At 47.2% G+C, this 12,971-nt stretch overlaps 1 protein-coding gene across 1 annotated transcript in view; it reads left to right on the top strand.

The window, feature by feature from the left end:
* FAM135B (family with sequence similarity 135 member B) overlaps nt 1-12,971 on the top strand; it is a 146,838-nt gene that overhangs the window by 32,409 nt on the left and 101,458 nt on the right. The window contains exon 2 of the mRNA XM_065903154.1: nt 1,344-1,423. Coding sequence (XP_065759226.1) covers nt 1,344-1,423 — 80 coding nt within the window. The remainder of the gene's footprint in view (nt 1-1,343; nt 1,424-12,971) is intronic.

The following is a 12,971-nucleotide window of genomic DNA, read 5'->3' as shown; positions in this document are numbered from 1 at the left end:
ATTAAAAACCTTTGTTCTTTAAATGTGCTATAGAGAGGAATGACAGATGAACTACAGTGAGGAGAAGTTTGTGAGGCAAAAGAATATACAGAAAACCCACCAGCATGTGTTTCCTTGGACCTTGAGGTCCCTCGACTGTATGCTTTCTTCTTCACCTTTGAGAATCTCCTTTTGTTTGTTGTCTATACACTGTCTAGAACTTTTGGCTATGGTTAGTGAGAATAGGGAAAAATAAGTCTATTCCATATTTCCTGGAAGCAGAAGGTATGACAGATCTTTTTCCTTCTTTCTTTTGGGGCTTCCTTGGTGGCTCAGAGGGTAAAGTCTGCCTGCAATGCAGGAGACCTCATTTTACAGATCCAGAACAAGCTAGAGAAGATGTGTGATGTCCTCAGAGTCACGCAGCTCTCACGTGGCGTCACCCAGGCTGCACGAGGGCGGTGCCTGTGTTCCTGCTCACAGCATCCTCGGATCACCGCACACACGTGAACGCGTCACCAGGGCCCTTCTCTGACTGTGTTCACAGTGCAACGGACTCAATAGCAGAATTGCTCCCAGCTGTGCGTTCAGTGAGCCATGGGAAACTGATGTGTGCTCATGATCTATTTTACTTCTATTTCAGTTTGTTTTATTCCAAGTCTTTTACCCAATGGGTTTGAAAACAGTGGAAGGGGAGGACAATGATGAGGCCAGACATGTTCTTGCAAATGAAAGAATCATTAACTTCGAGGCATAGAACTTCAAAACGTGCTTCTGCACACGTGGCAGAAGAGGATAAATACGAGTCTCCTGACAGCATGGGAACCTGCTCAACATTCTGCAATGACTGAATCTAGAAATGGGGGTGACGTGATAAACCCAAAGCGCAGAAATACACTGGTGACATTGTTTGCCTATACCCCCAGGATTAGCAGCTCAGCTGCTGTGTTTCTAAAGGCAATATTTGTGTTGCAATGTGATAGCAGTTCAGTTTTTGTATGGATTGTCCATCATGCACTCAACTCCTATTTTCCGTAAAATGGACTTTTTCGCCTAGAGAAAAGCCATCTCTCATAACGTACCTGTGGCATATGACTTATTGCTCCCTTGTTCCTATTTCTATTACCACCAACCTTCTCTGTGTCTCATAGGATCCTCAGATGTACTTCCTGTCTCCATCTTGGCCCATCTCACCCCTCCCTGACAGTGCTGGCAAAATAAATCTCTCTCTGATGCTAGACATGCATGCTATCCAGAAACTAGCCTGTTGCCTACAGTCTTTAGGATTAAGTCTAGGTGTTTATAGAAGCAGGCGATAATAAGAAGCCTGATATTCAGCAGCCTGTCCTCTGTTCTTTTCTTAGGTATTATCAGATCCGAGTGACCTTGAAGGTGTCCTCAAGGATCCCCCACAGACTGAGCGCCTCCATCGCTGGGCAGACAGGTGAGCAGGAGGATGCCAGGGGGGCACTTGCTGCCCACTGGTAAGCCTTCGTTTATCACTGCAACCAGGGCTTAGCAGGGTGCAGGGTATGCAGAGGCACTCAGCGAACCATTGCTGACTCTTGAATAAGTGGATTTTGGAAATGGAGACCCACTGTTGCTTTGACCCTGTGTTATTGCAAGGGGGACCTGGCTAAAACAAAACAAAACAAAACACTGTCCTAGGAGCAGCTGGTATCTGAGGATAATCCTGGCTGTGAGTTCATGCCTAGTCGCTCAGGTGTGTCTGACTCTTCGTGACTCCATGGACTGTAGCCCGCCAGGCTCCTCTGTCCATGGACTGTTCTGAGCAAGAATACGGAATGGGTTACCATTTCCTCCTCCAAGGGATCTTCCTGACCCAGGGATCGAACCCGAGTCTCTTGGGTCTCCTGCATTTGCAGGCGGACTCTTTACCACTGAGACACCTGAGAAGCCCCAAACCTGGCTGTAGAGGCTGGCTAAAATCAAATCAGGGAGGAAGAAGATGGGAAATGGCATCCAGCTGGCAGGTAAGAAGAAGCCTGTTGTCAAAGAGGAGTTAATAATCAGTTCGGTGAATGGGACTGAGTCAGTAGGCAGGTGTGGTAGCACTTTCTTTGCACGACCAGGAGTCAAATGCAATACTCCTTGGGAAGAAGGATTGCCAAGGACAATCCGGGTTCTCACCTTGGAGCATCACTAAGGTATCCCAGGCTATCAGCAGGTTCAATGTGATAGCGTTGAGTCAGAAATACAGAACTTATTACGTAAAAAGTAAAGCTAGACATCAGAATTATATTCTGGCAGAAGTATTTGCATTAGTAAGTTTGGGAGAATGTATAGATCAACCATACCTTAAGAAGAAGGAGACATACTTTGGAATGGAAGAGAGAGAAGGTAAGGAGACAAAAAGACAGAACCATGTAAAAACTGCATAACTTTCACTCTACAAGGTAGCCAAGAATATCATAGAAATCAAATTCAGTAAGGTCAAGATTTCTGCTCATTCATAGCTACATTTCCAAAAATTCATTTTGGGTTGCTTTGGCAATTATATTACCCCACTGTTGACAGTGATGTTATGGCGAGTAGAGTTGTATGCAGTTGAATGACTGCAAAGTTAGTGCAGATGTGGTGGTCTGTTTAGCTCCTCCTTGGGGGAGGGTGTGGGAGGTGCAGGGCAGAGGGAGCTTACATGGACCATGCAAGGGGCAAGCCAGGGAGGCTGATGGTTTATGGGCAACAGGCTGGCTGGGGCCTGTGATCCAGAAAGAGAAAGACCCTGGAGACCGCTGGCTTCTCCCCTGACTCCGCAGACTACTACCTACTCTCACATTTCCAAGGAGGCCCTTCTCCTCCACTCATCACTCCTGCTTCCCCCAGGGAATAAGTCAGACATCTGAGACTGGAGGTCACCCCTCTCTTGTGCCCTGTACTCATTCGGGGTGCCTGCAGGTTCCCACTGTGCTGCCACCTGTATCGTGACTCCTCCCACCCCAGCTTCTGCCAGGAGAAGGTGCATGGAGCTGACTGAGGAAGTAGGACGTTTGAACCCTGATGCTGCATGAACTAGTCACATGATCCCAGGCCTTGACGACTTGCGCTTCATTTCCTCACCTGAAACATGAGGATAAATATCCGTCCTCTGTAGGGCTTTGTCTTACACATTATGTGTCTTTTTTTGTTTGTCTGGGCCCTGTCTTTTCTTCTTGGTGACCCTGGCCAGAGGTTTGTGCATTTTGTTTACCCTTTCAAAGTACCAGATCTTGGTCTTACTGATTTTTAAAAACATCTCTATTTTGTTTATTTCATCACTGATATTTATTATCTAGTTTCTTCTGCTAATTTTTGGTTTGCTTTGTTCTTTTTCTAATTCTTTTAGGTGATGGGTTAGGTTGTTTGAGATTTTTTTTCTTTCTTAAGTAAAGCCTATACTGCTATGAATGTCCCTCTAAGAACTGCTTTTGCTGCATCCCATCGATTTTGTATGGATGTGTATCTTAGAGATTATAAATGTAAAGGGTGTTTTACATGTTATAGAGGTTATTAAAGGAAATGTCCCAAGTTAGAAACAGAACCTTTTTCAAAAAATCTTTAAATTATTTTTTAAAACTTTTTTGAAAATTATTATTAATTGGAAGATAACTGCTTTAAAATAGAAATAGGAAAAACTCATTGTGTCTAGCAAGGCAGAATTCAGAAGTGGTATAGGCCACACATTCTAGAATTTCCAAGTTCAAATCCTGCTTCTGACACTTCTCAACCTTGTAGACTTAGAAAAGTTATTTTGCCTATTTGGTTTCTTGAATTCTTCACCTATAAAGTTGGACTGGTAGGAGGTCCCAAACTCATAGGTTTGTGTTAAGGTTTGAATGAATTATGCAAGGAAATGTCTAGAATGGTCATGACCCATAGTAAGCTCACAATAACCACCAGCAAGTGTAAGTGATGCTGTTACCTATTCAGAGGTTGTTGACTTAGTAGCATCTGCCACAGGTTGGTGTTGTGGAACACATCCCTGGGGATGAGAAGATGCTTTCCTGCTCTGGAGGCTCCCAGTCTTCATGGGGAGACAGAAGTGTCACAGTAATTAATACAGTAGAGGTGGGGGCTGAGACGAGATTTTTCTCTCAAAGGCACAGCCAGATGAAACAAAAGCATTAGGAAGCCATAAACCCAATGCAGTTCACACAGAAGATGTTGCCTCATAAATTAAGGGGCAGAATTATACATTCTTGTTGTCTTTGAAAATATGTTCCTTCTCTGGTAACCATATGATATGGAAATGCACTTTAATTATGCAGGTGATTTAGATTCTACTTCTCTGGATGGGACTTAACTTTCTCACTGGGTTTTCCAAGGTAGGTGTTTATGATTTCATTTTGTGAAAAAGAAAAAATAATAGTAACTTCCCCTGGGAAATGTAGCCTTAATTGATATACTACAGTGTTTCTTTTTTCAGTACTTTTTAAAAAGGTGACTTGGGAAAAGTTGCTATGGTAAATGGATGGTTCCTTCTTGTCTGAGTTAGCATCATATCTTGTGAGATAGACTAGGACTGTCTCAGAGTTTGCACCAGGTAAGAGTTATCTTCTCCAGGCCTTCTAGAAAGACCCCCACATTACAGAAGGGACACGTGTATAAAGAGCTGAATACGCCCCAACAGTGACAGTGCGTTCATCTGCTCACGGCACTGGGTGCAGGGCGTCAGGGGAGCTTGTTCTCTGTGGATGTGGACGTGTGGATTGTTTGGGCTTAGCGGTCAGTATGATTCCAAAGGCCACTGGATCTTGGTCATCACCAAAACTATGAAAGTATAAATTGTAGGTGATCCTCTAATGCTCCACCAAGGCCAGATACCTCTGGCTCTTCCAAAACTTTTCAGATTCCTCCTATAAGCCAAAATCCTAATGTTGAGAGATACAGAGATGACTAATGGTGAATAAAAACATGAGGATTACAATGTTCCAGGAAGAGAAACCAGAAGTAAAATGTTTTTTTTTGTTTGTTTGTTTTTAATGTGATTCTGCCTGATTTGAAGGTTTGCATTTTGTGGGTTTCACAGATTTATTTGCTGAGTTCAGGGTTACAGGTAATTGTCTGTATCTGTGAATGAATGTTATGTATACTTACCCTTGGCTGTTTCCTTTCACCCAAGTGATGCTATTTAATAGGTTTTGCAACCCTTCCTACCTGGAGATGTCAAAAAATATTATTTTCTCTTAGGGGGATGATCAATTAAGTCATATACGGGGGAGGGACACTGCTTAAACTTACTGAGGCTGTGTTAAGTAGTTCGGCACAAACAGACATCTGCTAGTCACTGCTCATCAAAGCAAGAGAAAGGATGAGCAGTAAATTGTGGAAGCGTGAAAAAATTGCCATGATTAGTTTTAGTAATGTTTTGAGAGGTAATTTACATTTTCATTAAGTGAAAGCTTTTAAGAGTTTCACCATGTAAGGGGTGGGGAGAGACATTTATTCTTCAAATGAATCAAACTAATTTCTTTTCAGGGCCCATTAAAGTGCAGCTAAATATCAAATATGTCTGTTTTCATGAAGAGTATTAGTCAGGTAAAAAACGCCCCAGCTCCTAGGCACTGAGAGCCCTCCTGGGGTCAGAGGAGAGCGCTGCTCAAGAAGGCTGTCAAAAAGGATGTGTCTGGGGGTCTCCAGACCTGAAGGATGTTGTCACCTCTGCTCCTCACAAAAGTCATCTTGGAAACTCTGAAACCAGGGTCCCTCATCTTGGGCTCCCAGTCTAGACCGTGAATCTGCTCTGCCAGCTGGTTCAGTGATCAGCTCCCTGGGGGTCCAAGCCAGAATTGTTGTCCATCTTTGTCCTTGAGATCAAATCTTAAAGTCTGCTCAACCTCCAAGGTCCCTCTTTGGGAAGATTTCTTCAGTCTCTTGTACCCTGGTTTCATCCCTCTCTGCTTCGACTTAAGGGGCTTCCCAGGTGGCTCAGTGATAAGGACTCTGCCTGTCAGTGCAGGAGACGCAGGTTCGATCCCTGGGTCAGGGAGATCCCCTGGAGAAGGAAATGGCAACCCCCTCCATTATTCTTGCTTGGAAAATTTAATGCGCTGAGGAGCTTGGGCTGCAGTCTACAGGGGTTGCAAAGTTGGACACAACTGAGTGACTGAACACACACACATACACACACACACACACTGCTTTTAATGCCTGTCTCTTTCTTCCTCACCTTCCACCCCTCTAGTCCACTCGGGTGGCAGAAAGGATTTGTGCTGGTTCTCCCGGTGATCCCTGTCCCTGTGAGAATCCCTCATTCCCTGTCTGAACGTCCTCACTGCCTGAACACACGCGGTGTGTGTTGCTCCCCGTCTCGTGTGATTCCCCGGCCCCTTTGCTCTCGGGACCTGCCTTTGGCCCTCTGCATTGGAGGACCCAGCCCCAGGCTCCCGGGAACATGCTGTCCGAGATCTGAACTTGTCTGGGAGTTTGAAGCCCAACACCCCCCATTATCCACCCCCAGCCCTTGCCACGAGCCTGTGATTATCAGTGCACGCGTGTGGAGGTGCGCTCCTGTCGGGGGATGGAGCAGGCTGAGATGTAGCTCCCCCTCCAGAGTCCCCTGCAGGAGCAGGCTGGCGCTGCCTTCGCGGGGACCTTTGTTGAGATGCACCTCTGCCTGCCTTCCCCGCTTCCCCTGCCCTGGGTCCCTGCTTCCCTGATCTCATGGGACACACATGTGCTAAACCATCTGCACACAGGTCCTCATCTCCGCATCTGCTCTTTATCATCTGTCCCCAGAAACCATGGGAAGTGGTACAGCCACTCTTTAGCATGAGGGAGGCAGGGTGTAGAGTCAGCCAAACCCGTGTTCCCCGGCATTCCCCGTGACCCTGTGCCAGCAACCTCTATAGAAATGACCCTGAAGGACCATTTGGGGCATCAGTGAAAGTACTGTGTGTGGGTATTTAATGGACTTCCTGTCGCCTGGGAGCCTGAGTGTATACCTGCACATCAGAACATAAGGTCCTGGGTCACCTTTGTACCACATTTGTCAGGAGGAGTCCCCTGATCTCTCTACCCCACATTTAATGAGCTTTCAGTGGAGATACTTACACAGTATCAGACCCCGGTTCCTGGAGCTGGCTGTGTGTGAGGCCCAGCTATCACAGAGCTGGATGGCTGAGGCTGCTTTCTTAGAGCTCCAGGGCTGGGGTGGGGAACTGAGGGGTGAGTGACAACCACCAGAGTGACAAGGGAGGGGGGCCTTTGACCTCAAGGCAGCCTCCCCAGGAAGGCTTGACTGCTACCTTCCTGAGCCGGTCTTCTGTAAGCACACTTGACTTCCAGGTGTCCTGCCTTCGGTTCAGGTCGCCAGTGCAAATCTCTCTGTGTTCAGAAAGTGAGCAGGTCTGTAAAGCCTCAGCTGCCCGGATGCTTCCCTCCATCAGCTGCCCCAGTGCCTACCTCCATCAGCTGCCCCAGTGTACCTCCATCAGCCGCCTGGGTGCCTCCCTCCATCAGCTGCCCGGGTGCCTCCCTCCATCAGCCGCCTGGGTGCCTCCCTCCATCAGCTGCCCCAGTGCCTACCTCCATCAGCTGCCCGAGTGCCTCCCTCCATCAGCTGCCCGAGTGCCTCCCTCCATCAGCTGCCCGAGTGCCTCCCTCCATCAGCCGCCTGGGTGCCTCCCTCCATCAGCTGCCCGAGTGCCTCCCTCTATCAGCTGCCCGTGCCTCCCTCCATCAGTTGTCCGTGCCTCCCTCCATCAGCTGCCCGTGCCTCCCTCCATCAGCTGCCTGGGTGCCTCCCTCCATCAGCTGCCCCAGTGCCTACCTCCATCAGCTGCCCGGGTGCCTCCCTCCATCAGCCGCCTGGGTGCCTCCCTCCATCAGCTGCCCGTGCCTCCCTCCATCAGCTGCCCGTGCCTCCCTCCATCAGTTGTCCGTGCCTCCCTCCATCAGCTGCCCAAGTGCCTCCCTCCATCAGCTGCCCGGGTGCCTCCCTCCATCAGCCGCCCCAGTGCCTACCTCCATCAGCTGCCCGTGCCTCCCTCCATCAGCTGCCCGTGCCTCCCTCCATCAGCTGCCTGGGTGCCTCCCTCCATCAGCTGCCCGTGCCTCCCTCCATCAGCTGCCCGTGCCTCCCTCCATCAGCTGCCCGTGCCTCCCTCCATCAGCTGCCTGGGTGCCTCCCTCCATCAGCTGCCCAGGTGCCTCCCTCCTTGCTGAACAAGGCTCCTGGGCCCCCTGCCCAGTCCCGCTCAGGCAGCAGCAGCATCAGGGTGCGCCTGCATGTGCGTGGGGACACCTTGCACCCGGGGAACCATGTTTCAGGGAAACACACCTGGAGAGAAAGGTGAGGGAGAGGGCAGGACCCCTGAAGCGTAAGCCAGAGAAGATGCATAGGCATCAGACACACATGCCTGCTGCTGGCAGAGAGAACAGTCTTCATCTCTCTACCCCACTCACAGGCTAGAGAAGCAGGAGGCTGCATCCCACGCTCCCTGCATGACCTTGGACTCGGTTCTAGCCTCCCTGTGCCTCATTTTCCTTCTCTGTAAAATGGCAACAGTAATAATATTAATAATAGTAACCTCTTCATGGGGTTGTGAGCATTTTAAGTAGGAATACATGTAAGTACTTAGAGGGGAGCCTGCCACCCTAAGCCCTCAGTAAATGCTAGCTATTTTTAGTTTTATTACAAAAGCCGGAATCAGCAGACTTGGGTGAAATTTACATGGACTGAAATGTTAGTCCTGATGGGTTTTGCGGTTTATTCAGTACCTGTTTCTCTGCGGCCTCCTATGTGTCAGGCACTGTTTCTGGAGCTCTTGGGCCTCCAGATGCCCAACTCCTGATGTTATTATCTGCAGAAGCAGTGAACATCTCATCTCTGGAGGCTTCATGCAGAAGTTTTCACATGGCAGAAGGCAGTGCTAATGAAAAGAACATTGCTTGATAGTGTACATGTATATATATATGCAGAGCCACTCCAGTCTTTTTAATTTTTATTTATTTATTTATTTTTAAAATATTTATTTATTTCAATGTGCCAGTCTTAGTTGCAGCATGTAGGATATAGTTCCCTGGTAAGGGATGGAACCCCATTCCCCTGCACTGGGAGCTCAGAGTGTTAGCCACTGGGCCACCAGGAAAGTCCCCAGTCTTTTCTAAAATGAAGAGACATTATTATTGTTATCATTATGTACTTATAGGAATGAGTTAATCCTCAGTGTGGAAGTTGCCGCTTATGTTTACACACCAGAGACCTGGTACCACGTTGCTTCTTTATTCAGTTCTGGCTCCCTGGTGCCTGCCGGAGTGCCTGGGACACTGTTGGCATAACAGGTGTGCTTATTGTGTTAGTGAATAAAGACCAGAGGGCAGAGCTTGGGCTTTAATGAAAGGAACAGGGAGGCTGAATTCCACGCAATTAAAAAAATAATAATAATAAGCTTTTGAAGCCTCAGTGAACAGGTTGTTTTGAAAGGAAGCATTTCAGTGGGAAAGGATGCTGTTTTGAGTTCTCGATAGTCAAGCAGTTGTTTAAAAAAAAGCTGATGATTATTTAGAAAAAGCCCCAAAGTATGCAGCAGAGGCTGGATAACTTCTTTCTGATTCGGTCAAGTGGTCACTGAGGGTCTGAGAATGAACCACAGGGTGTGGACTTTGGAGTGATGATGTGGTGGATGTCCAGGAGGGGGTGGCGGGGAGTGGGGTTGTTCAGGACCTCTCCATCCACTGCAGTTTCTCCCAGTGCGGTCCAGAGGCCTCCCCTCACAGGATCCCCTAGGGACTCACAAGCAGTCAGCTTCTTGATCCATCCTGCCCCGCCTCCTAAGTCAGACTGTCAGAGTAAGGCGAGATGATACGTGGATAAAATGCTGAAGAGGAAATTCACAGGGGGACACACAAGAGCAGAACCTTAGAATTCCGTAATTGCAGCTAAGGAGTTGACGCTAATGATGGATAATTGGATGATTTAGTCTTCTCCCTTTGGTGACTAACAGTTACAAGAAGAGATGCTGAAGTCTTAACACCTTAATGTAAAAGACAGGTCCCTGAGGATGGGCCCAAGCAGCAGAGGGTCTTTATTTCCCATCTGCTGACAGGTGTGCTTTTATCCATTTCCTCTGGAGAACAATGCGATCATGAAATGAAAAGGAATATTTTCTGCTGAGCTGGCTGAGGCTGATAGGCAAGTAGAATAGTAACTGCCATATACTGCAGAAAGACTGCTTCTCCTTGGTCCAAACTGTCCTAAATGTGTACCCTGACTCGGGCATAAGCTCTCTTTTTACCATTATGAATGATTAAGTCCATCCTGTAAATGGGCTTCCTAGATGGCACAATGGTAAAGAATATGCTTCCCGATGTAAGAGATGCAAGAGATGAGGGTTCGATCCCTGAGTCAGGAAGATTCCCTGGAGGGGGGATGTGGCAACCCACTCCAGTATTCTTGCCTGGAGAATCCCATGGACAGAGGAGCCTGGCAGGCTACAGTCCACGGGGTTGCAAAGAGAAGGACACCCCTGAGCACATACATACATGTCTTGTCAATATTCTCACGTGTAGAATGAGGGTGTCTGCAGCCCCGTTTACATATGGATTTCTTTTTAATTCCAGGGCGCACACAGAGGCAGGGTCAGATGCATCAGAACCTCTGGAATAGAGGGAGGAGGAGCATACTGAAGGGCACAGCCCCTGCTGCCGGAGCTTCTGCACTGTCCCCGCGGAGCCCCAGAGCCATGTCGAAACCCCATCCAGGCTCACTCTAGCCTTTTATAGAGTGCCTTTGATTCATGGTGCTATTTCCGTGCACCCAGTAAAAAAAAATATCAGGAAAGTGTTACTTGAGGCTCCACTCAGAGCAAAATTCCTCGACAGGTGCCTGATGATTTGAATAAGATCCATGTGAAAGCAGAGTGAGGTTGTCCTGGAGAGGGGGTTACTGGATCAGGCTTTCCCACACATGGGCTCTCCAGGCTTCTGTCTAATAAGCCCAAGATAAGAGGATGGATTGATGTTAGAACTGCTCAGGCAGGAAGATGAACAGAAAATGCCTGTCTTACCTTTTCGTATCTGTAGGGTATTTGGACAGTTACAGAAACAGGAGTTACTGTTTTTTCTTGGTGGCTACTTGTGACAGTCATACCAGAGGCTGTGAGGAATGCGTGACCTCTGAAGAGCATGGCCTTGTACTCAGAATGTTCCTGAAGGAAAAACTTGTTTTTCTTTACTCCACAATTTTTTTTTCTGTAATAATACATCCACTTTAAGTAGATGGTGATGTTCTAAAAGACTACTTGGCTTGACCCCAGACACACACATTCTCAGGGAAACTTGGAAATCTAAATGCACAGAGCCATCCAGACTAGAATTAAAAAAAAACAAACAAAAAAAACCCAAACTTTCCTGATGTATAGCTAATTTGCAGTTGTTAATTTCTGCTGTTCAGCCAAATGATTCAGTTGTACATATGCAGTACATGCATTCTTTTTCATGCCCTCCTCCACTGTGGTCTATCGCAGGATACAGAATATGTAACCCTGTGCTGTGCGCTGGGACCTTGCTGTTTATGCGTCCTGTATATCGTAGTTCGCATCTGCTCATCTCAGACTCCCTGTCCATCCCTCCCCCACCTTCTCCTCCCCCTGGGCGCCCACAAGTCTGTGGTCTGTTCTCTGGATTCGTGAGTCTGTTTCTGTTTAGTAGGTAAGTTCCTTTGTATCACATGTCAGATCCCACGTGTAAGTGACATCGCATGGTGTGTGTCTTTCTTCCTCTGACTTTTTTCACTTAGTAAGTGAAGTAATGATAGTCTCTAGGCCCATCCATGTTGCTGCAAATCAACCCCAGAATTTTTCCGTCCAAGTCCATTGCAGCAATTTCTCTCCATCCCTCTCAGACTCATCTCACTTTGATGAGATTGCCATTGGCCGGCCTGCATCACCTTCACACAGAAGCCAGGGTTATGTACTTTATAGACAATTCAGATTACATCAGGCCCTTACTCAAAGTCTGCTAATGATGGTGATGATGATGACAAAAACCCAAAATGCTTACTGTGTGCTAGGCACTGTTCTGTTCTTTGCATATATTACATTTTCTCACCTCTCACAACTCTACAGGGTAGGTGTTATTCTTATTGCCACTTTACAGATGAAGATACTGATGGGAATGCTTGGGAAGATGTGGGTTCAGGATCCCATCCAAGAGTCTAGATCTTAACCACTGCATCACATTGCTTCCTGCGAACCTGGGGACAAAATCCAAAGTCCTTAGCAGGTACTGGTGGCCCCGCATGGTCTGATCCTTGACTTTGCCCTTAAACTCATGTTGTGTCCTCTTTCCATCACTCTTACTCTTCCTTAAATATCAAACTCATTCCCAACTCAGAGCTCTGAACTTTGGGGACCCCTCCCCCTGGAAACTGGTCTTTCCTCTCCCAGTCTTAGCCTGGCTTGCTCTCTCAATGAATTCAGGTCAAGTCTCTGCTCAAATGTCACCTCCTCAGAGAGGCTTCTTGCTCATTTAAAAAAAAAAAAAAATAGATTTCCTGTTGTAACTTAATTTCTTATTCTGCTTTATTTTTCTTCAGACTACTTCAACTAGTTTTATTACATATTTATTGTCTGTGTCTCCTCTACAATTTAATAATAATGCTGCTTTTCAGTAAATCATCACTGAGTGTTTTCTATGTGCCAGGAAATAGAATGCTTCAAATGTGTTTAGTATTTATGGGTATGGATGTACTTTATTATCACACTTTTCCTAAGCGATAAGTTACATGAATAGGCCCTGATTTTTAGAAGAGGAAATTTGGATGTGGCGCGCCTGAGGACTGGTTCAGGGTCCCCCAGGTAGTGGTTCATGGAGCCAGGATTCAATCCCAGTGAGTCTGACTCCAGAGTCTGGCGGATCCTGTGTGTTGCCTGCTCCACCCGCAGTGCTGATGGCCAGACCTGTGCTGAGCATCCGCTGGAGGAAGGCATCAGCTGTGCTGAAGAGTGGGCTTGCTACCCCGCTGGTCCAGCAGGATGAACCAGAACTAC

This window comes from Muntiacus reevesi, chromosome 12 (genome assembly GCF_963930625.1).
Source record: "Muntiacus reevesi chromosome 12, mMunRee1.1, whole genome shotgun sequence".
Lineage (NCBI taxonomy): Eukaryota > Metazoa > Chordata > Mammalia > Artiodactyla > Cervidae > Muntiacus > Muntiacus reevesi.
Note: the sequence above shows the minus strand (reverse complement) of the source record. Positions and strands in the feature narration are given on the sequence as shown.